Consider the following 25,157-nt stretch of genomic DNA (forward strand, 5'->3'; position numbering starts at 1 on the left):
GACCCATTTGGAAGCTGCAAGCAGAGGGGGACCGTTTGTCAGCAAGTATGGACTAGCCCAGCACCTTCAAATTGATGGGACTGGGTGGATTTCCACAAGCTGGAGGGCCAGACTGGCACTAAATACCCCAAAATTTGGGTCATTGAGTCAGTGGGAGCTGGGTCTATGGTCCCACCCCAAATTTACGTGCCTAACTCCTGTCTTGGGTCCTACATACATCAGGATTAACCCTGATCTGACCAAATGGAGCTGTTAAACTCTGCTGTCGCAGTTGTGCAGAATAGGTGCAAGTGAAGGTGCAGGGTCCTTCTTTGTTCTTGCAGCTCGATATTTCTATCCTAACACGCAGTCCAGCTTGAAACTTCGAGAGAGTAGACAATTGGGAAGAACGAAGCGAGAGACGGGAAGTCGGGCAGGGAGGTGGTGTAAGAGAAGAGCTTCAGAACTGTGTTGCTGTAAAGATGTTTGAGTGAGGAAAGTCTTGCTGCTGGGACATTTGAGAGAAGTGAAACTACCTAATAGGAAAAGGGATGGGCCGGGAGGGTGCAGAGTCCCGTTTTTGGAACCTCACCCCGTTAGGATGGGATCTCTTGGAAACAGGCGTGAGTGATGGGCTATAAGGCTGACAGACAGTTTCCAAAGAGGAGAGAAGCTCTGTGGTATACGGATAGTGACATTTGCTGGCCTTAGTGATGAATAAATGCCAAGTTCAGTGTATTGTGTGATGTGTCCTGTTTGCCTTGCGCTAACAGCCTAAAGCTTTGAGTATAAGTAAGTGTAGTGTTCTGAATTCAGTGGTGTATTTCCAAGCTTAGCTGTGTTAGAACTGTGTGCTATGAGCTAGTCAGGTTGTGTATGTGGAAAATATATATTCATATATAGAAATATATATATTTAAACCTCCGATGTTTAGGAGGAAACCAGGGAAATCCTCCAGGAAGTAAAACTGTGGAAATCTTTGCGAATGTAATGCATTTTCAATGTGCATGCTCCATGGAGACGCTGACCTGTCCATAGTGACCATTGCTTTTTCTGAGTGCTCAGAAGCCCCTGCAGCACTGCTCGAGTGCAAAGCTCAGCTCTGTCTCCAGAGCAGCTCGGTGAAAGGCTTGCGCTGAACTCGCGGAGGGGAATGCAGCTCCCAGCTCTTCCCACCTCATTGCACAAGGGGCAGCTGGCCAGAGGAGACACAGCTTCCGAGACTCTGTGTGGTTTCTTGGCATTTAGGTGCTTCATCCATCTTCACACTCTTCAATAACGTCCCTTCTTATCTCAGGATATAGCAACAGCCGTGAAGATGACGTGTGGCAGCAGGCAGAAAATGTCAGGAAGGCACGTAGACAGTTACCAACAGCCCAGCACGCTGAGCTCACTGCACACATAGAAAGACCATGCAATGCCACGCTCCTGGTTATTTTTTTGCCCTAAATTTCACATTCCAAGTGACAGCGCAGTTGCCACCATCTAGCCTTGAATTCAGTGGTAATTTAGCCCTTGAATTCAATGGGAACCAAATTTTGCCCAAGGGATGTCAGTAAGAGCCATGCTCCGACCACCTAACCCAAGCATATCCACAGCCTGGATCAGCTACTCAACATCCTGGTCCTCAAGGTTGCTTCTTGTCCATGAAGAGCATCCGTCATGGTGTTTGAATTAAATATGAACAGTGAGTGGTCAGAATGTGGCCTTATATTTCCTTAATACACAAAGATTTTGGAGGTTTCTGACTGCAAAGCTAGACATGAAGGGCTTGCCAGTGGTCAAAGCGCCTTCTTTAGTGGAGTCACCTTCCAAGGGCCATTTATCTGCCTGGTTTGGACACCTCTCTTTGGGTGGGATGAACGAGCCTTGGAAGGTTTCAATTTTTGCAGAAAGAGCCTGGGAAACTATCAGGGCCTCCATCTTAGAGAGCCACCGAGTAGGGATGTGAATCCTTCCTTTGCTCCATTGCACCAGGTCCTCAGCATACATCTGAGCACATGGTTTAGCATCGCGTTTAGTGCCGGGAACCCCAGTAGAGTCAGGCCTCAGGGTGAAATCCTGCATTGCTCAACCTCCCACAGACTTTCTGCCCATCCGGCCCACTCAGGTTTATCAGAAAGGAGACAAAAACTCTGCCGTTTCAAGTTCACTTTGGACTCTGAGCTTGTCGATCCCACTGGGAAAGAGTGCTCTGCTGTTCTGTGTTTCCAGCTACCACAATGCTGACTGTTTCACCGCTAACTTGTAATATGTTTTTGCTTTCCTTGTAAAAAGAAAAAAAAATAATAATGTTTTGCTTTCTGCCCTGTGAAAGTTCCTATGCTGTCAGTTGCTTGCTTCCTCATTTCACTGTATTGTACTGTTTCTCCTTTCTGCAAAATGGTGCTAACTGCTTACCGAGCTCCTGTTTTCTGACTGCTTTGCACACCGATCACCTGCTTCTTCATTTGCAACGCGTCTGGTGTAAAAACACGGCTCCCATGAATTCCACAAACTCTTGCCTCTTGGAGGCAGATAGGAAGTGTCTAATTAATATTTTGTGGCCTGGGCTTGGTTGCATATCACAAATTGTCTCTTGTAATGTGTTAAGCACACCTCTTCGTGGTGCTTTTTCATTCTTGCTGTTCGTATGAGAATGACACAGACACACACACAGACACACACACACACAAATTAATGTATAGCCAATTGATTGTGACGTGCTTGTGATCTTTGCTTGCTCAAAGGGTTTTTTCTTTTTTTTTTTTTTCCAATGATAAATAAATGCTAAAGACGAATACCACCTCCTTGTTCTTGTTTCTCGATAAGAAGCACAGCTAAGTGAAATACCCTCCCAACCGTAATCAGGTTTGGATGCCCGCCCTCCATGCCTGCCGTAGGGATACAACTGAGCTGTTGCAGTCTGACTCCCTTTAGGTGCCTGCTGCCCTCAGACTAGCCTGACGCGAGAGCTAAGCGTTTGCAAAGGTGAAGATGGACAGTGAAGTCATGTGGACGGAGCAGGTAGTTGGCTTTTATTTTATATACGCATACCGTGTGTTGAGCAGAGCGTCCGTGCGGTGAGTGCCTGGCATGCCGGCTGCTGCTGCACCTCGCTCGTGTGCACGCTGCACCAGAGCAGGGAGCAGACACCGGGCTCCTCCGGGAGCTGGAGGGAGGGGAGATGCTGTGGCCCCAAGTGATTTATTTACACGCCCTTTCCCAACAGCCTACAGCTTTCGCTTGTGCCCAGAACCTCCTGAAGGACCCACGAGGGGTCCAACGGCTATAAATCCATGCTGAAAGGAGGTGGCAGATGCTTGGGATGAGCACTTTCAATGCACAGCAAGCCTGGCCAGCTTTGAACAGGCACTTGGCACTGTGGAAGTGCAAAGCACTGACTTGTGCATCGGTGGGAGTGCTGGCTCTCTGGGAAAATAGTGGTTCAGAACAAAGCAGGGCTGAGGGCACAGCTTGGTTTCAAAACGGTGAACCCTACTCTTAGTTTCATCTCTTTTTTTTCTTTTACCTAGCCTGTAAGCTCCTACCTGCAGTTTTTATTTTTGACCATGTTTTCTCTTTTAATGGATATTCCAATAACATCCCCACCTACCTGGGAAAAATTGCCTGCTTTGGGGCTGTATGCTGAAATCCCTCCTCCAGCATTGTGCTGCTGCCTTCCATGGAGCACTGACCTTTTTCTGCATTGCCATTGCTGGGTGCTATTTTTCATCACTGCCTCATTTACAGCTCACTTTCTGAATTTATTCCATCTGTGACTACATGCTAACAACAATGCTGCTTTCTGATGTCCTGCCATATCACTGCCTTCCCTCTCCCTTCTCCACCAGCCTCATCCATTCATCCATCACGCATAACTACATGAGTTCTGAAGTGTTTCGGCTGGGCTGTAGGTCCTGGGATTTATCATTTCACCCCTCCACAGTTTATACTGGAGAAAATGTTCACTCTTAAGAGACTGGTCATTGATGGGGCTTATCTGTGACAATCCATGTTGGCCAGCAAAATGTTTCCACCAAGACACAAAGGCAGAGTGTCCTTGCCCTGCTGCAGCATGGATGTGTGGTCTGGTCCCAGCCAGGCACCCACACTCAGCGCTGAAGAACATCCCCTTGCTGCCCTATTGCTCTCTGAACTTGCTCCACATTGCAAAGCCTGCACACCTGGAGGGGATTTGATGGTTTTCTAGGAGAAAGTACCTCTTAGATGCTTTTCTAGCAGACAGCAGGACCAATTGGGCTGAGACCAAGCATTTGGGACCTGGGCTCCCTGTTCATCAGCCATCACTGTCTGAATTCACTGCTACTGACTAACTCATTAATCTTCACCAGGTCATTAGTGACAGGCACTGCCCACCCATTCCCAAGGGCTGTTGTGAGAGTGATGTCTCTACAAAGCGCTGGAACTGAGTTATTAAAAATTAAATGCTTTGTCTTAGAAGGAAATTTGGTGTGGAGGTGCTGGCTGGGTGTAATCCAGTGCTTTCAGACGCATCGTGTGCTCACACACCCCGGAGACTTGTGCAGGGGAGGATGAAGAGGTTGGGGATGAAGAGATTGGTGCCTGATGCTCTCCGTCCCTCCCTTTGTGGGATGTTGCCATTCCTGGCATCAGATGGGAGCTTGTGTGGCTTGGGCACAGGACTGAGGTTTACTTCTTGCTGTTACCAAATCTCTGAGCTTCCTCTGAAAAACCTCACTGACCATTACCTTACATCCCTGGCTGGTAAACCAAGGTCCAAGGATGAGCAGGGGTATTTCATCAGCTGACATGTCAGCCCTTGTACAAATGCAGCCTCTTGCTTCTCAGGATCCTTTGGACTTGGGGTTTGTTTAGAGGCGTGCCAGTGCAGGAGAGAAAGGGACTCCTTAGGAAGATGTCTCTGCCATAGCTGGCACCTCCTGGCATCCAGGGAATAACCACCCTTCCCAACAGCAACGCCAACATGAGTTGAAGAAGAGGAGCTGTGCAGGAAGAAGTGTGAAGACATGACCATGTTCAGCACCACGAACAGAATCTTGCACATTGCTGCAAAATATGATGTCCAGACACCGACTTCAGCTCTCCCCATTTCGAGCTGTGTCTTGGTAAGTTTGATCCAGTTGGGGATTTCACAGCCTGCCTCAATTTGCCCTTACCCCCATGAGGTTTCTGGGCTGGGAGTGATTCCAGTAATGCAGCTGAGCCTATTCACAACTCAGATGTCTGCAGTGAGGGGTGGCACAGCTCTGAGTACTTCAGGACTGGCTGTTTATCGTGAACTGTGGAGATTGCTTGTAACCAGACTTATTTTCTGTTTCAGGGTGCCTTGGAAACAGCTGCCTGATGAGGACTGTCATGTGGAGGAGATGTGAGCCGAAGGATGAAAGAAAGGCCTGCTAAAGGACGCAAGGCACCTTTGTGTTGTCTAAAACGCCAGCTTTCCCTGCAGGGAGCCTAATCCACGGAAAACAACTGCCAGAAAATGATGGATGAGGAGTAGTGACAGATCCTGGGGATGTGTGAGGGCACTGGGGCATCGTAACCATAACCCCTCCTTCACTGTCAGCAGTTTGCTGGTGTGAGAGATGGAAAGGGGGAACACTTCTGAACCCCTCCTTGTTGCCATCTCTCCACCTCCCACCCCACCCTAGCCAGAGCCATGCTGCAGCCCTCAGCCCCCAAAGAAAAGCTGATTCTTCCCATATATCTGTGAGGAGCATCCTGGCCTGTGTCAGGAGTAGTGCAGCCAGCAGGGACAGGGAGGTGCTCGTTCCCCTGGGCTCTGCTCTGGTGAGGCTGCACCTCGAGTGCTGGGTTCAGCTTTGGGCCCCTCACTACCAGAAGGACATTGAGGCCCTGGAGCATGTCCTGGAGCATGTCCCCAGCTACGAAGCTGGGGAAGGGCCTGGGACACAAGTCCTGTGAGGAGCGGCTGAGGGAACTGGGGGGTTTGGGCTGGAGAAGAGGAGGCTCAGGGCAGACCTTATTGCTCTCTGCAACTGCCTGAAAGGAAGGGGTGGGGAGCTGGGGGTCGGCCTCTTCTCACAGGTAACCACTGATAGGACCAGAGGGAATGGCCTCAAGTTGTGCCAGAGGAGGTTCAGGTTGGAAATGAGGAGACATTTCTTCTCAGAAAGAGTGGTCTGGTATTGGGACGGGTTGCCCAGGGAGGTGGTGGAGTCCCTGTCCCTGGGGATGTTCAAGGCAAGGTTGGACGTAGTGCTTAGGGACACGGTTTAGTGGGTGACAGTGGTGGTAGGGGGATGGTTGGACCAGATGATCTTGGAGGGCTTTTCCAACCATAATGATTCTAGGATTCTACCCTGCCTGGCTCTGGGAGGGGTCTGGGTCCAACCACGGGTGAGGAGCACCCTTGCAGGGCTCAGCTGGTGAATTGGTGCTTTGGAGCCACAGGACAGGGGACATCCTTGCCCCTCTCCCCAAATCCTTCCCCAGCTCCTTCCCATGCATTTTCAATGCCCTCACCACCCCACCAGACCCTGTCCACCCTCCACAATGTCTTCCTTCTTACCTTCAAACTCATTTTCCCTCCATCCTCCCTGCCAGCCTCTGCCCCACAGCTACTTCCCCAAGCCTTCACTTTCTCCCACTTCCAGCACCTCCAGGGCATCCCAAATACCCAGCTCTACCAGGGATCTTCTCCTTCCCCTCCCTGAGTTACTGTCTGGTGTCCGGTCTCGTCTCTCTTGGACTGTAAGCCTTTTTTCTTTGCCTGTACTGTGTGGTAGCATTCGCTGCTTGGAATAAACAATACCTCACCCTCCGACGGCCCTTTTCTTTCTCTCATTTCTTGGTGTGGCTTCAGTGGCTGTGTCTGCAAGTGCCCGGTGTGTCTGTCCTCATGGCCAGTCCTCAGTCAGTCCTGCCACCACGGCTGTGTCTGTAGTCTTTTGGGATGGCTCTGCTCATGTTTCTGTTCCTTGGTGCCTTTCTTTTTTACAGCCACAGTGACAAGCTTTGTTGTCTAAGTGGGAGCCTGGCGTATTCAGAGCTGCATGACTGTCTGTCCTTTGCAATTTTGATGCATCTGATAAGAGCTTGGCCTTTCTCCAGCATTGTGTAGAGATGTCCTGGGCTGACAGGTGGCTCAAGAAATGCAGCGACTGAGGCAAACAAAGGAGAAGTCTTGTAGCCCAGGGCAGAAGAAGCTGATGTTAAAAGAAATGTATTTCCTATATGTCAGAAGAAGCCAACGTGGAAGAAATTATGTTTCTCGACACACTAGAGAAAGCAGTGGGCAGAAGTGCATTGCTGGAAAGCCAAGCAGATGCACCTCTCAGGGGAAGAAGCAGAAGCTGGCTTAGCAGCAGGGCATGTTTCAGAGACAGATGCACAGGAGGCTTCTGGAGGTTCAGAAGATGCCCTGAACATCTGCTTTTTCCATCCCGGGCTTGGACTAAACCTGCCCATGGTCCCTTCACCCTGTGAGTACAGCAGGGACCCAACTGTGACGAAGTCTCAGGGGGCCCCTTGCTCTCTCCTAGCTCACTGTCAGCCTTCCTTGTCCTAATTTATTGCCTGACAGTGCTATTTGATCCATGCTGGCTGGAGGTCTCAGTACACACCACTCTGCCAGAAAGCAAAGGAGACTCTTTCCAAGCTGAGCGAACAGTCAGGCTCACAGTGTGGCCATCAGTCCTGGTTTCGTGGGCCATTTGCAGAAGTTAGGTCAGAAGACCTAACTCAAGGCCAAACTGAAGCTTGTTGGGCATGGATCAAGCAGTGCTTGGTGCCCCAGGCTTCCTTCTGTGATTTTCTGCCTGACCTTGGCTGTGCAAGAGCACACAGAAGAGAGGAAATGTATGGGGAGGGCCGGTCCTCCCTATGAGAATCCTGGAGATACACTCAAGGACAAGTGAGACCTGCAGCTGGGTTGTGCTTGACTTCTCCAGGCTCTAGGAATTTTGGTGTAGATACTGGAGTGATGCAGTGGGAAAAGAGGATCACTTGGTGTGGGCAATAGCTCCCATATCTACTCCCTCCTGCTGTGCTTTCACTGTGCCTCCTCTTGCTCCTAACACATACTCTAGGCTCCAAAAGTGAGGATGCTCTAGAGCAGTGTAAAATAGCAGCCAAAAATCTCAGCTGCACAGTGTTAAGGAGTGAATGTATTTAGGACAAGATGCCTGCATGACACTGGGGTGTCTAGATTAGATCCAGACGCAGGCTGAAGCAGTTCGTTTGCCTGCTGTAACTTGCAGGTTTAGCTCCCACTGCTTGGTGCTGCTGCTTTTTCCAAGGGATGTTACGGAGGCCAGATGTTGAGTACAGCACTAAGGCTGTTTCCCAGGACAAAGAAGACTTGTGTTTCTGTCACTGCTATACTGAAAGCAAACTTGGTGTGCAAAGTACAATAAAGCATCAGAAGAAGTGACTGGCCATGTTTTCTAACCTCATTGTTAAAGTGTGTGCCCAGGAATCGATGAGTTTATGTCTTCCAAGCAACATGAACCTGTCACTGCTATCCTGGGCAAGCACCCCAACCAAGAGGTCAGTTCTTCCCCAGAGGAGAGCCGTCTCCTCACCTGAGTTATCTGGGAAAGAAGAGACAGATTTCTCATGCTTCTTTGCAAAAAAATATCCCTTTGATGTCAGACTTCACAGATATGTGTGCCCAGAGCTGTGTTGCTGTTCCTGAGCCACCACGAGAGGATTCCTTCTACTTCTAGTTGCTCTTGAAAGCATCGTCTAATTTTCCATGTGCCTGGAGTTGACTCTGCTTTATGACTCCCAAATAGTTAAACTTCTTTGAATTAAGATAATTTTGCAGAGGAGGATAAACATCACCAGCTCTGTTTTGATGTGAGGCCACCAAAACCTTTGGAGAAACAGGGGTGAGCCATGGGCAGGTCCCCCACATCTGTGAACAATGGGATAACTCCACCAGGACCCATCATCGTTGGAAGCAAGTTTGGACCCCAAGGCACAAGAGCACAGTCCTTGCAAGGGGTGTTGCCCATCAGAAGTGTCTGGAGGTCCTGGTGTGCTCCCTGCTTTTACACCAGGACCAGCAAAGAAAAGACTATGCCAAGTATGTCTGTGGTGGTCATCTGGCTTTTTCCAGACACCAGGTACTGCCTCTGGGAAATGAACCCCTGCTGAATTTTCTACGTTTCTGTCTCTTGGCCGTAACCTGAGTAATGATCTGTCACCTCCAATCCACCCGTTCTCCATTTCTCACCTTGTCACATCACGTAATTAACCTCTCCTACACAAATGGGTTTCACCAGGCAATGGTTGGCCACTGACAGCCCTCATGCATGCAAAGATCTCCAGCCTATTTCCTTGCTTGGCTGAGACAAAGACTATTTCTAAATGTTGCTGCTTTTGTGTTAGGACTTGTTACGGCTCAGGATCTGTCTTTCTTTCCAACCGTCTGATTTTCACCCTCCCAGCACACTCTTCCCAAGGCCGGTACCCAGGGCTGGACCTCGTTGTGCAGCCCCACAGAGAGCAGCTGGGGCTTGTGAGAGGCTGTGCAATGCTGCATTGTCCCTGGGCACCAATGCCTGGGGAAAATAATGTAATTACCTCCCCCTCTATACTCCTCCCAGCTTAAAACAGGTTCTGAATGAGATTTACTGGGAAGGACAATCACGCGATTCTATGTATTCAATGCAAACAAAGAGGATGGGGATTGGATGCAGCCTCTTTCTCCTGCAGGAGGCTGGCTCCTAGCCAGCCTGTGCTACAGAATCACAGAGTCACATCTACATGGCTGAAGGACGCACACACTCACAAGGAAAGGGCCAAGGGATTAAAAGGGAGCAGTAGCCACCCTGCAGACACACACGGTATGCGCCAGCCTTCATGGCTGCCTCAGCAGAGGCACCATAGTGAGGTTGCTGGAAAGGGTGAGTTCCCCTGAAAACTCCAGCAGGATTGGACACCAAACCCAGGGAAGAGCTGGGATTAGCCTGGCATTGCCCTGCTACAACCTGGAGCATCACACAACACAGAAGACCTGAGCTTGGGCCCCATAGGTGCTGCATCACCCCATAGTAGACCAGGTGCAGACACCTGGTCGCTTCCTTGGCACCTGGAGTAGCTGCGGGCAGCTTTCCACCTTCACAGTGGTGTGCAGGTGCCCTTGGACGTGCTGCCCACTGGCAAGGACGTGCCGATCTCTCCAGCCTTCTCCAGAGTCCAGAAAAACAGGTCCTCTCCCAGCAGATGTCCGAGCATCGGCAGCACAGGACTGGTCGGACCTGACACGGACAGCTTCCCAAAGAGCTGCCCTGAATTATCCCTCATCCTTTTATTTAGGGTGCTGGGCTCACCCCATTCCCAGTTAGGCAGCCAGTAGGCTGGGAGGACTCCTGCACAAGCTGTCCCCATACAGTGACACTGGGGACACTGGGGAAAGGTCTTGCCAGCCTCTGACATCCACTTCTGGCAATAAATGGCTCTTCCCTGTAAGCACGAAGGGCAGGACGAGGGTGAGTATTTGAGCAAGAGCTGTCCTCCCGTGGCTCTAAACATGGTGTTTCCCCATGAACTTCTTGCACAGGGCAGGTTTGTCTCAAGTGACTCATTTTCTTCTGGTGTCATTGGCCAAGGAGATGGTTATAGCATCTCTTCTCCTGGCCCCAGTGCCAGCCTCGCCTTCCCCTCGTGAAGATCCAGGCTGGGGTTTTTCCCTACACAAAGCCAAGGGCAGGCTGGGGGGACACAGGGGGGTCTCCTTAATTCAACCACCACACAAAGATCCATTTTAAAGCTGAACAGGTTTCTCCTGCTTCTCCATTTGCTTTCTGCAGCCTCACAGATCCCTCCCCATCCATCACACGTCTCGCCTCAGCCCTGGAGATCTTCCTTCTCCTTCTCCTTCCTCATGAAGATGAATTGCCCCATTTCCTACACTTTCCTTCCCTCTGCACCCCCTCCACTCTCTTCCTCCAACAAACCCTATCCTTCCCTCCAATATCCATCCAGAGACTGTCCCCACAGCATCTATCCTACCTCCAGAGCCTTGTTCCCTCCTGCTCCATCCAAGGCCACCCCAAACCTACCCTACAGGAGCTGTAGTTTCCCCACAGCATGTGTTGCATAATGCAAACTTGGTGCTCACATTGATGCTTCTCTGCTGTTTTACCCCAAAGACAGAGCTGGCCCCAGAGATCCTACAACACGGATCTTACACCTCAGTGTCACCAGCACCTCCTGGTGTCACCAGGGGTCACGGAGGTGCTCTTGGATGGGGTTTAGCACGTTAGCTGGGCTTTCTTTCCTTTTTTTTTTTTTTTTTCTTTTTTTTTTAATGGGCACTGGGCACTTCCTGAGCAGCTCAAGAGCTCCCCTGCGCTATAGGGCTTTCCCCACCTGCCTTGAGGGAAACAAACTGCTTCTTTGTGAGACAATTTTACAGTGAGGTGCTCTTTCGATGCAGGTTATAATCAATTGGCAAGCATTTTTCATAGCCAACCCATGGTCCTGGTCCCAGCTAAGTCAAGAGCTCCAGCCCTCTCGATTTTATGGACATCCATGGGTTTTGGAGCAGCTCCTTGCAGGGACGAGGACCAGGCTCACCAACTGTCCTGAGAACATACCAAACACGTACGGGCTGCATGGGAGTGCTCTGCAGAGCCAATTCCAGCTCGGGGAGGACATTTTGTTTTGGTGCACCAGCCAGTTGCTCTGCCAGCTTTGCAATGATGCTCTTTCTCTGCTTGCAGGACCCCTGAAAAAAACCCTGGTGCTACAGACCAAGAACCAAGTACCTTAGTGCAGGACCAATGCACATGAAGCTGAGCACTTTCTTCTGAGCAACGGTTGGAGCAAACGTATAGTCTGCATGAAATGTGTATCGTCTGGCTGGCATATAATAAAGCTGATGATCAGAGTTGAATGATAATTTCTCTTGTCTCCCAAGTACTGAGAAGTTACCAGGATCTGTATAATACAGTTAGCATGACTGTGCCTTGATTTATTTTCAGTAAAGTCAGAAAAAGAAAGTGGGTCCAGTTCTCCCTTTATTCAGTGCTGTGAAATGGCACTGGTTTCATTGCCCTCTCTTATTTACACAGGCAACAGGGAATTCAGATTCATGGATGGAAGAACCATACTGGGTTTCAGAGGTTATCCAGGAAGCCTAGCTGACACTCTCAGCAGGTCTTTTCAAAATCCTTGGAAGCTTTTTAATGCACTATAAATTCTCAGCCGCTGTCAGGAACCCACATTCAGATGTTACCAGGTTAAAAATGTCTTGTGCAGCATCTGGAAGAACAGCTGATCTCCCTGCTATTGCATTGTAGCCAAGAACATCTCAGGTCTTTTTCTGAGGCTTTTAACATCCAATTTGTTCAATTTGACATTTATGGTAGATCCCGGACAAGACACCTTGATGGCAAATTGGAATTAGAAATCAGAGTTTTTGCTGAAAAATTGTAAAGTACAAACTAGAAATGTAGGAGAAATGCTTCTGGTTCGTGGGATTAGCAGGTGTGTTGTGCTATATCTCCATCTTCTTTTTTGGGTGAGGCTGCCTATGTCCATATGATGTATGCAGCACTTAATGAGAGAGGTACTCCAGCCCAACAGCCCTGCAGATGGCCAAGAGAACGAAGCATCCAGACTTTAATAAATACCTCTAGGTTTAGCCTGAGGATTGTGACACTTGGAGTAGGATTTTTTTCACCTTGCACAAGCACTAACCTTAAGCAGAAGGCTGTTTTTCCCCCCGGAATTGATTACTCAAGGCAGCAGAGGTGGGGAGAGCTGGGCAGCATTCATGGAGCACGGCAGCTCCAAAACCAGAGTCCAGTTCAGAAGGAAACTGCCTTGGGCTCGGAGAAGTTGTCCAAGTATTTCAAAGTGTAAATGCAAGCCCCTGGCCCTGGTACACCTCCTCCTCCTATAGATGCGCTCTTCATATACAGACGCCTCTGTTGGAAATCAAGAGTATTTCCAACCATGGCTGGGCCAGCTGTAAAAGGAGGTCTGACTTGTAAATCCAATCTCCTCCTGCAGTGCCCCTTGGTTCCTACTGCTATTCCTTATTCATATTGTGCCACTGCTCAGGCACCCTATGATGGCCAAAATCCCAAGGGTGCCAAAAGCTGCACAGACATGGGACAAAAACACTGGGACCCACCCAAAGGACCTTGAAAAGTAGTAATAACAATGCCTCGAGATCCTGATGGTTGTGTTGTGAGTTCTCTTTGGCAACAGGAGGTTGGAAAGATTCCCCTCTTCTTGCTAAAGGGATAAAATACAGAGGAGTATTTGTAGCGACATGGTTTGTACAAGCCAAGAAGAAACTAGAGTAAATCCAATCACTGAACTATTGCAAAGCACCTCCGAGAAGATGTGAATAGCAACTAATGAAATATTCAGCACAAAGGGAAGTAGATTACATGCCTGTGAATAATTGCACTGAGCGTGTGCCTCGCTTACTAGCTGAAGGGGCCTTGTAACACATGATTAAGTAATTAACTTTTTTTTTGTGTATAATTACCATGATTGCACAATTATTAGAGAGGAGCCTGGTCCAAATCTCCAGCGCCAGACATTGTTGGCCTGCAGGAAGTTTTGCTCCAGATTCCTGGAGCTGCTGGTGTCCCGGGGCAGAGGGACCTCGTGGGCATCTGTCTGCTGCTCTCTGATGTCCGATCACTTATCTCTGATTCAGATTCTGAGAAAAAAATGTCAGCCAAGGATCTTATCTATATGCCATCATTTGTAGTAATCCAGATATCCATGGCGGAAATCAGAATAAGCTTTTTCCCCTGAAGGTATCTGATCATCAGGAAACAGAGATTTACAGGGGCAGAAAACCCAAACCCAACATTCAACAAAATACCGACTGTTTTTCTGCCTCTTCAGCTCCCTGGAGTAGTTCTGCACATGGTGAGGGCAGGAACAAGCAGCCACCGAATTTCATTTCACCAGTGAAAGCTGTGAGGAAATGTTTCTGAGGTAGGAAGGTGAGATTTCATAGACATAGGCTTTGAAATGGCAGTGTTGATTTAAACACTGACCCAAATCAAGGCAGACGATGTCCACTTTAAAAAACATTTATGTAACTCATAAATAAACTGTTTGTATGTGTGTGTGTTTTTCCCAACAAAACTAGGCACGATATTTCAGACCAACCAAATAAAAGGATTTAGGTTTCATTTCATATACAAATGCAATGCACTGATTTAGCTTGACTGCTCCCCCTTCTCATCCCAAATTTTTCATTTTGCCACAAGCTGGAATATTAAGAAATGGTAACAATTTCTGTATCCTGACAGATTCTGTTTTCCATCGCTAATATTTCCCTCCTCTTCCTCCAGGTGACAACTGCTGCCCTCAGAACTCTCAAAAATAATCAAGTTACTGACCATCATATTTCCCACTTGGTTTATTGTACACCATTTCTTACTGTGCTCCTCTTTTTAGATTGCAAAATGTTCAGTGCTGGGAGTTTTCCTCATTTTGGGCTATTCACTACTCTACTCATCTTTCACTTATCCTGAGGTGTTACTGTAATAGACGTGATTAATAAGAATTATCCTCCTACCAGCAAGACTAATTTTGCATGACTGCTTTCATCCCTGACGTGCTTGGTACATCCATACAGCCTTGGCTGTGTTTTGTATCAGCAGTGGTGCAGATGTGTAAGGCTGGTGGAGGGGATGGAATTCCCCAGGCAAGCAAAGCCAAGGCTAACATAAGAATAATGCAGGAGACCAGAAATGAGAGCAAGGGAAGGAAGAGAATATTTCCAGATCAGAAATGAAATGCAGTGGACAGAGATAGAGGCAGGAGGCAAAGCTTTTTGACTCCCAGGAGGTGGGTAATAAAATCGAGCCATAAAGGACATGCCCCCAAGGGAGAAAAAGAAGAGAAAGGTGCTCACAAGTGTGCTCCAAACTTGATTTCACCCTTTGCAGGTCTCAGGATGCACGGCTTGGAGGACTTGCACTACATTTCAGAGAAAAGCACACCCAGGGCTGAGGAGACATACAGAGTTCACAGGAGACACTAAGGGCATTAACGTGGATTAATGATGCAAAACTCCTAATCTGAAGGGTTATTTCCATGTAATGAAGCAGCGGCTGAAGGAGCTCAGAGGCTGGGGGGAGCTGTCAGGCAGATCCATCAAGTACCAGGGCAGAAACAAGCGGGGATTCAATTGGGATTTGGGCCAAGAGCATCTGTGATGCAGAGGCCAAAACTATTGAAGCTGCACCTCTTGGATTTGCCCTTCTGATTTATCAGCCATTTCCTCGAGAGTGTGTGAATATCCCAAACTGGCTGGCTCTTTGCTCATTTACACCAGTCAGGTTCTTGCTAAACGGCTAAGTCCAACAGCTCTTTCTAATGCTGCAAATAGCATATTTTACTATAATATTTTGCAATGATTCATAGGTGACACGCTTCCTTGTTTCTTCAAGGCTCTTAAAAATCCTGACCTGAATTATTTAACCTCCATTCACTCTTCCTTTCCTCCATTGTCTTCTCTCTTTTGTTTCCTTTGCCTTGATGTGTTTATCTCCCACTCTGTCATTCCACTCACTTCGTTTCTTCTCCCACCCTCATACATCTTTCATAATTTCCCCTTTTTGCTCCAGCAAGGGGCAGGTTTTCCTATGCAGTGGCAATCAGCTTTTGTGACATATCTAGGTTACTGTCAGGACTCCTTCTCTGTGTAAAATGCCTTTCATTTTTATGAATCTGCTTTAATAATTTATCCCCTATCAATGATGTATAATGAAATCACCATCCTGAAATGGCTTTTTTGTGTTGTGGTAATGGAACAGGGAGGGGCTGGAAGGTACAATCCCCGGATGGTGTTTTGGTGCAAGATAAGCCACAAGTTTCAGGGGAAGGAGAAAGATGAATTAGCTGAGAAGACCCAATAGTTTGGGGTCTTATCACTCTCACCACAGCATGAATTAATGTTGCTGTAGTCCTGGTGGGCTACGGATAACTGTGAAGCAAGGCTGGCAGGAGATATGTTATTTTTGTTAGAAGAAGGAAATGGATTTCACGTTGAATGTCAAGGCCGGTAGCTTCTTCAAACCAAATAATACTGTGGTGTCAGACAAAACTGGAGATGTCTAAATCCAGATAAGTGAACCAATGTCCTTTAAAAAGAACAGGACATGTGCCTGTGATCACAACATGGATTATCACAGGAGGTGTGTATGAGTTGGAATTGTCTTTTCTGGGCCAAAGTCTTATGAACAAAGCTAAAATTTCTGTTGGTCTTCAAAGTACAGATCCCACTACTTTTGGAGGAGTGTAACTTTAAAGTAAGTTTTAAAATGGTCTGTATCGAGTGCTTAAATAGTGTTTTCCCATGCACAGGGTTTAACTACCTTCCCAAGCTGCCCAGTACAACAATAACGTGTGCAAAGCTCAGCCCAGTATTAGTCATGAGACATGACAAGAAATGCCTTTGTTAAGTGCTACCTGCAGAAATGCACAGTTGTCCTCCCTCCTGAAAGCAACCCAGCAGTTCAGAAAGGGGTGACTAATGGATTTGCTGCTTCTGTTTAGATACACACATATTATTCATAATTACCTCAGTGACATCTTCATTTGTCTTAATTTGCATGGCATAATGGAAATGATGTGCTGGATTTCCTAGTGAAAAGTGTGAGGAAAAAGGTTAAACTGAAGCTGTGCTTCAAAGCGTCACTACGAGATTTGGGAAAACCTTGGTGCTCCTTATGCAGCCACACTGTCCATGGTGTACATCACTTTTCCCAAACAGGGTTTGGGTTCAAAGCATTGGAAGGCTTCACAAATGTATAGATATGAAAATATATGCTCTAACTTAATTAGGATAGACTTTTGGTTTTGAAGATTGGGTTCAAAGGTTTTGGGATGGAAGACGGAAAGCCACTTCCTCTCATGATTGGATATTTCTGATATGTTTCTTCTAACTGCTTTCACACAATTTTCTCTGAAATGGCAGACATCTATTACTAAGGGAGCTATAATGGATAAGAAGGGCGATGCATCTCTTCCAACCTAAATAATCCAGTTGTTCGACGCTGGATTTCTAGCTGCCTGAAATATATCATACCCTTTACTGAAAAAAACAATATATATATATATATTTAAAAAAAAAAAAAGAAGAAGAAAGAATATATATATATATATAATGCTAGCTTTCCAGTGCGGGGAGGAAAAAAAAACCCACCTCTTGTTTATATACATATGAATTCCCTTATATTCAGTGCATCTAGCTGAATTTTTAATCGAAAGGGTGAGTGATGACGATCCTCATCCACTCTCCCCTGAGTGCAGAGCATTTCTCATCTACAACATCCGAGCATCCCACCTTGCGTGCTTCAGATGTTGAAGTCACTTCACATTATACATGGTAGAAGGAGTGTCCCCAGCTTTCTCCTGCAGCGAGATAGTTTTCAGATATACATGTGAACAAGCAACATTGTTGGAGAAAAATCTGTTTCCAAACTTGCCACATTGGGAAAATTTGTCCACACCGTACCTTTTGATACTTAAGCTGAAAAATTAGGTTTATTACAGCCTGTCTCCAGCAGGACCCATGGCTCTGTTACTGTCTGATCAGATTCCTGCTGTGGGACATGCTGGCTGGAAGAGCAGGGAAGCGCCAGTTTATTATGGACATACACCCTATTTTAAGGACAGACTGAGCCTGGCCTTAGGAGGACACAAAATGAAGCAAGGTTCGATATATTTATCCTCTGAAAGAGACTCCAGACCAATCACTAGTCCATATTGTCCTGGTTATTCCATTGTCCCGGTTATTTTTCAAGTGTTTTTGCTGCCTCTCCTCTGATCCAGCTAGAGCTGGCCCTAATAACTCCAATACACTGGAGAGGTGACCAGTTGAATCCAATAGAGAAACTCCACGACTGCCACTGTCCCTAATGGGACATCGAGGCGGTGTTGCTCCATACGCAAGCTGATAACCTAGTTTAATTCAAAAGCAATGGTCACGACAGCAAAGCTGTGCTATAGTTTGCCTCCATGAGGGGATTTCCCCTCCAAACAACCTTGGAGCATTTTTTTGTCAGGCTGGTCACCCAGAAGACCCCAGTCCTGCAGGTCCTGATGCCCAGCTGGGATCTGCATGGCCCATATGTCTATGTAAATGAATCACAGAATCATTAAGGCTGGAAAAGCCCTCCAAGATCATCTGGTCCAACCACTCCCCTACCACCACTGTCACCCACCAAACCATGTCCCCAAGCACCACGTCCAACCTTGCCTTAAACACCCCCAGGGACGGGGACTCCACCACCTCCCTGGGCAACCCGTCCCAACACCTGACCGCTCTTTCTGAGAAGAAATGTCTCCTCATTTTCCACCTGACCCTCCCCTGGCACAAGTTGACGCCATTCCCTCTGGTCCTGTCACTAGCTGGGTGCCACCACCCAGTGTCCCAGGCCAACCATTAAACACAGAGTAAAAAAAAAAAAAATATTTGTTTCTTTGAGTTGAATTAACACCATTGTAATTCCCCAGCTCACCTATCTGGGCTAGCAGCAGTAAAGCTTCTCCATGCCACCTGTTCTGTAGTACGAGGCCCATCTGGCAGAAGACGAGGCTGCTTTTACTTTGTGCAACCAGGCTCAGATTTCAGAACAGTTGCATAAGGAGGAAATGCGACGTGTGGGCGAGAGCACTTGTGGTTTGGCTTTCCAGTCATGCACAAGTAAAAATAGGTTAGTGGGTCTGCAGGAGCAGGGAGCTTGGCCACACTTGTCCCAGTGGTCCCTTTCTGGGTAGGCTCAGTGTCCAAAGCATTTCAACCCTTCCCAGTTATCCCCTGAAGATTGCTCAGACGTTAATTAATCTGTCTCATCCTGGAGGGCGTCTCATCTTCATCTGATACACCAGGAGTTGGACAAGTTACCACATACCTCACAGGGCTCTTCTCCATGATGCTTAAAAATGCATTGCTTTATATGTCTGCTAATAAATAGCCCCAATGAATATCTAGGTGCTCCTCTTGATGGCAATGCTCTCCCCTTTCAAAGGATAGCACCAGACCTTTTTCCCCAGAAGATCACAAAGCTTGACTGCCCCTGGTGACCCCAAAACCTATTCAGATCCCCTCTTCCAAGGGATCATCTCCGGATCTCAGGCCACGACCTCCTGCATTTTCCCAGCTTCTGACAAAGCTTCTGCCTTTGTTAACACATTTTGGCTGCACGGCCCCAGGCGAGCCAGACTGCTCTGTGTGACTCATCATACTTTTTGCAGGCTGTCCTTGTGTTGTCTGCGAGTGATTTGATATTTATTTGCAGATCATGGAGGAAAATGTTGAACAGTGTTAAGCCTTGTCGCAAGTGCTGTGGGTCTCTGTAGCCATCCAATTTCCAGCCAGGCAGGTCACCCAGTTGGTACCTCCTGGTTGAACTGTTGCTGCTCAAATTATTGACTATTAATTAATCTCCTTTTGCTGTTGATTACCCAGAGGTATTTGGTCATTGTCATGTGGGGGAAATACAGCATCCAACATGTATTCTAAGTGTTTTGATATCTTTATTCAGTGATGGCTCTAACCCATCGATAGCATTGCTTCGTTCCCATTGCAGCACCTCTATGCTATCCCTTCTAGTCATTACATATTTTTCCATGAAGCCTTCAGCTTCTCTTTTTCATTTTCTGTCCTTCTTGCCATAGTGGAAGGTACTCACCATCCTTTTTGGCATTGTTTTTTATATTTCTAATTGGAAACACCGAATAGAGAAGGTTTTGACTCTGGGCACTTCTCTTCTGTGTTACAAACCAAAACGTTTTAAACATCTTATTAGCTCTGGATGAAAAGGTCCTAAATATCAGCCATGTTTCCTCAGGCAGAATTTTTCCTCTCTGTTCCTCTCATTTACCCTATTTCTCTGTGCAGAGGAAGGCAACATTTCAAACAATTCATTGGTAAGCCAAGGCAAATTGTTCAAAATCAGCAGGATAAATGTGGTGTACTTAATGTGCTTAAAAATACGAGCCACAATCTATAACTCTATAATCTACAGGATCACCCAACAGGGTGTGGTTTGGATTTTGTTTAGCATTGATGTGAAACAAGCCAAGGGGGCATTTGCACAAACAAGACTTCATTTTTGGAGGAGATGATGGCCTCCTGAGATGTTTTCAGCCGACAGCTCTGAGGACCTCATGGGGACAGTGGGCACTCCTGAAACATCAGGTAGCTGAATGGAGGCTGAGCACTTCGGAAAAAAATCATCCTGCCACATTTAATCATGAAAAACAAACACAGGACCGGGGGGTACCAGCTGGTGCCGTCTCCAGTGCTTTCAAGGAGCTCTGTAAAAAGTGCTCTTGGAAATGCACCTTTGCCTTGGGCAGTATTTTAAATAGGCAACAGCCCCACTTATGCACAGATGATGCTTCCATTTGGAAATGTGGGACCTAATAATGATGTAAACCACAAGAAATGGTGCGTGGTCTCCCTGCCTCTTCCTTCTCTGTGGTTTAGATTATGAAAAGAGATCGTGGCAAAGCTGGTGAAGGAATAAAGTGAAAAGAGGCTTTTTCCAATGGTCACAGTTTTGGAGGAGGGAAAGGAATGTGGTGACATTAGAACTGATGCCAAGGAGTGGCATTGTCCATGTCCCCAGGGGGCCCTCGCCAGGACCAGGTGAGGTGTCCCCATGTTGGAGCAGGTCTCCATCCCATCCTTCACCCCACACTGCCCTCCTCCCCAGCACCTCCACAACAGTTTCTCAGAAACTAAGACTTCACACCCTTGTCCCCTCCAACTCAGGAAACAGGCATTTAAAGAAATACCTTGTGTGACAAGGAATGCCAGTGAAGTCTTTCTCCCTCTGTTCACCACCTCGTTATCGATCAGGCACTCTGTTTTTTCCTTTCTAAAATTGTCTCAATTAAGGAACAGGAAATGTGGCTTTGACATTTTTTCTTGAAATGTCAGCTGTCTCTTTTGATAATAATTTGGCTTCTTTTCCAAAATCTTCTCTGATCTCAGTCTCTGAGGGTGGCAGCTGATTTCGGAAGTGCTGGCACAGGCTGAGCCCACCTGGGATGTTTTCAACACTCCCAGCCTTGAGTCAAGCCAGAAATGCAGAAAATGGTCCCTTCCTCTGGTTTCCAGAAATGCAGAAAATGGTCCCTTCCTCTGGTTTCTCTGCATTTGCCACTTCCTTTACAGCACAGTATTTATTGTTGCAGTTCTGTTCTTCCCATTTTATTTATTTATTTATTAAACCTGAAGAAACACCAATGTCATAAATATGATGCAAAGTATGACCTAGAAGCCAAAAACACCATAACTCTGTTCCTCAACCTGCCATTCATTTCATACCTGGTCTCAGCCATATTATTTGATGTTTTTGTTTGCTTCAGTAGTGACATGAGTAATGATAAATACACAGCAGACATAATTCCTTTTTTTTCTCTCTTTATTGTGTGATGTTGTTATGAGGATTTGTCAATGTTTAAGACTGATAATTATTCTGAGTTATTCATGAGAAAACCACAGCATCAGGCTGCCTGAAATCTGTGACAAGATTTCATTTAAAATTACAAAAAATCAACAACAAAAAAATGGATGCAGCTGCAGCAATTAGCAAGTAGCATCAGCTCCCATCAGACTGCTGACAAACAGCCCTGTTCCCCGGGCCTTACCCTCCACGCTGAATCCTACACCCTCTCCCAAATATATGGGTTACCACAGGAGAGACCAAGGTGGAATTTATTTTTAAGACTTGGTCCTACAACACAAAATTCTTGGTGGCAATACCGTCCGTCCCTTGACTCCTCTGGTTCACAGTCCAACCTGTGTCAGCTTTAACAAAGGGGTGGCCCTCTGAGTTAAAAGGGGAAGGAAGCCCTCAAGTCAATATTGCTGCCAAAACCTGGGCCATATAAATGCACAGCCCTGGGAGATTCAAATTGACCCTTGGAACAGCCCATATTTCTCCACAGAGCCTACAAAGCATGGGCTGTTGCATGCATCAGCCTAAGATACCTGAAGGCAGGAGGACCATTCCCTATTCAGCATACAAGGCCAAGGTTTTTGGCACCAGCCTGTAGATGGGTCGGTTTTCATAGAATCATTGAATCACTGAGGAAGGCAAGGATCTCTGGAGATCTAGTCCAAGCTCCCTGCTCCAAGCAGAGCTGCCTGAGCTCCTCAGATGTGAGATTTCCCAGCCCCTGGGTCATCTTTGTGGCCCTTAGCTGATTCAGTCCAGTATCTCCACATCCTATTGTGTCTCTGGTGCCCAAGACCGGACACAGCACTCCACAGTGCCCCACAAGTGACAAGCAGAGGGGAAGGATCCTCTCCCTCAGCCCGCTGGCAGAGCTCTGCCTGATGTCCACGAGGTTCCTCTGCCCACCTCTCCAGCTTGGCCAGACCCCCATGGATGGCAGCATGTCCGTCAGCTGTATCACCCACTCCTCCCAGGTTTGTACCACCTGCAGACTTGCTCTACCCACCACCCAGGTAATTAGGGCAGAAATTAGGCAGCACTGGTCCCAGTACCGACCCCCGGGGTCAGCTCTAGTGACCAGTTTGGGGCTGGGCCTTTGTTGCTGATACAACCCTTTTTCTCCTTAGCGGTCTGCACTTCATCAATTTGCCTATAATATTGGAGATTATGGGAGACAACACCAAAAGCCTTGCTGAAGTTGAAATTACCAACATCCACTGCCCTCTGCTCATTCAAGCCAGTCAGCTCATTAAAGAGGGCTATCAGTTGGTTAAGCAAGACTTCCCCTTTGTAATTCCATGCTAATTACACCCCATCACCTTCTCGTCCTTCATATGCTTTGGAAAGGTTTAGGATTATTTAATCCACCAAGGTGTGCTCCAACAAGACCAGCCAGCCTGTACAGTAGTTCCTCATTCCTGCCCTTCCTGAAAATAGGAGTGATGTTTTCTTTATTCAGGAACTTTCCGCAGTCACCGTGACCTTTCCAAGACAGTCAAGAGTAGACTTGCAGTGATATCAGCCACGCATCATTTCTTTAGATAACCCTTTGCAAATGAAGCTGCTTGCATCTGCTCCTCTCTGCTCCTTTTTCCTCTGCTGGGATCTCCCCCTGTGCTCTTACACTGCTCAGCAGGACAGAAAAATGCTTTGCAGCAGGAGAAGTAGGTGAGTTCTTGTTATTGATACTTCAGATGGCCAAACGACAGGCCAAAATAAGGAAAAATGCTGTTATTTCTTTAATATGCTTGGGCTGATCCCAAGCCACATTACTCATTCTAAACATCATAGCAACTTTCCTGCATACTTATTCTGTTCTGACCAAGGTGTGTGCACATAGATGCAAAGAAGGCAGAAGTAATTTTAATTTTTGGAAATTAAGCTGTACAAAATGTGATCAGGAGATGTCAGATTGAATTATTATTTTTTTCTATGCAGTTAGAGTGTTTCACTTTGAAAACATCAAAACAACATGTTTTCTTCCCCTTCTAAAAACCCAGCAAACAAAAGGACACACCTTTTGCTTGGTAAAAGGTGAAAAGTCTCCTTTTTGAAAAACTTTCCTGCAGTTTTTAATCTGGCTCTTAATAATCCTGAAAATTGCTGTTTTATAAGTAAACTCTCTGGCTGAAAAAATGTCACTCAGTGCTCCATTGGTGATTCATATACATTAACATCAAGGGAAATATTTCTTTTACTGCTAATATCAACAACAAAACACAGCAGATATTCAGTCACACATAAGCAGCATGGTGATAAGCTAAACCAGCCCTTCCTCACATAGTTTGAAGTCTTTTTTTTTTTCTTTTTCTTTTTTTTTTTTTCCTGAATTGACCTCGGACCTTGTCCCACCATCAAAAAAGGTGTTAGGAAGGTGTCCAATAGGGCCCAGTTAGTAGTTACTTGGGATGATGGAGTCAAACCTTTTTTAGCACAGGTCGAAGGAGCTACAGGCAGAAAAATGGCAATTTTCGAGACTGAGGTGGGACATTGTAATCAATTTACACCAAGGAGGTGGTGCAGCTCTGTAAAAGGTCATAAAGGAAGGAGATGTCCATCCAGCAGTGCCTGGGTCTTGGCTAGACAGAGACACGTCCACCCTGGCCCAGCGCTGGGCCTGATCCTGCTCCAGGCAGGTGCTGGGCTGGAGATGGCCAGAGGTCCCCTTGGCCCAGCATCTCCACAGCCCTTCATGGGGCTTGGCCCTGCTTTAGGAAACAAGGTCTTTATATGTCACCTTTGTAAAAGATGAGACAGAGACGGCCTGTGCAATTATTGACAAAATTAAAGCATAGCAAGAACACGAGAGACAGCATGGGTCGTCTGTGGAGCAGAACGGGCTGCTCAGCCTTCATCTGTGGCAATGAGAGGTTTTCTGGCTGCCAGGAGCGAGAGTCAGGATCTGCTGATGCACAGCAGGCAACTGATTTACTGCAGAAAGCGCCTGGCCCTTAACTCTTCCCTGCCCTCCACGTCCCGTCTTCAGAGCAGCCCAGGGCGCTTGACACAATGGGCTGCAGGGCTGGACCATGGCCGGTTGACCTGGGCAGGATGGGTCGATGGGCAGGGGCCAGTGGGATGAGGTACAACATGGCCAAGTGCCAGGGCCCTACTCTGCTGATTGATGCCCTCTTGAACAGGAGCCAGCAGCGTGCCCAGGTGGCCAAGAAGGCCAACGGCATCCTGGCCTGTGTCAAGAGTAGTGCAGCCAGCAGGGACAGGGAGGTGCTCGTCCCCCTGGGCTCTGCTCTGGTGAGGCCGCACCTCGAGTGCTGGGTTCAGCTTTGGGCCCCTCGCTACCAGAAGGACATCGAGGCCCTGGAGCGTGTCCAGAGAAGGGCTCCGAAGCTGGGGAAGGGCCTGGGACACAAGTCCTGTGAGGAGCGGCTGAGGGAACTGGGGGGGTTTGGGCTGGAGAAGAGGAGGCTCAGGGCAGACCTTCTTGCTCTCTGCAACTGCCTGAAAGGAAGGGTGGGGAGCTGGGGGTCAGCCTCTTCTCACAGGTAACCAGTGATAGGACCAGAGGGAATGGCCTCAAGCTGTGCCAGGGGAGGTTCAGGTTGGAAATGAGGAGACATTTCTTCTCAGCAAGAGTGGTCAGGCATGGGGACGGGTTGCCCAGGGAGGTGGTGGAGTCCCCGTCCCTGGGGATGTTCAAGGCAAGGTTGGACGTGGTGCTTGGGGACATGGTTTAGTGGGTGACATTGGTGGTAGGGGGGTGGTTGGACCAGATGATCTTGGAGGGCTTTTCCAACCCTAATG

The 25,157-nt window shown here is 47.5% G+C and overlaps 1 protein-coding gene across 1 annotated transcript in view; it reads left to right on the forward strand.

Annotated features, from left to right (window-relative positions):
* The window catches only part of MAP6 (microtubule associated protein 6), a 37,232-nt gene extending 25,294 nt beyond the window's left edge, over positions 1-11,938 (forward strand). The window contains exon 4 of the mRNA XM_040544627.1: positions 11,661-11,938. Coding sequence (XP_040400561.1) covers positions 11,661-11,730 — 70 coding nt within the window. The 3' untranslated portion in view covers positions 11,731-11,938. The remainder of the gene's footprint in view (positions 1-11,660) is intronic.
* The last annotated feature ends 13,219 nt before the right edge of the window (positions 11,939-25,157 follow it).

This window comes from Cygnus olor, chromosome 1 (genome assembly GCF_009769625.2).
Source record: "Cygnus olor isolate bCygOlo1 chromosome 1, bCygOlo1.pri.v2, whole genome shotgun sequence".
Taxonomy (NCBI): Eukaryota; Metazoa; Chordata; class Aves; order Anseriformes; family Anatidae; genus Cygnus; species Cygnus olor.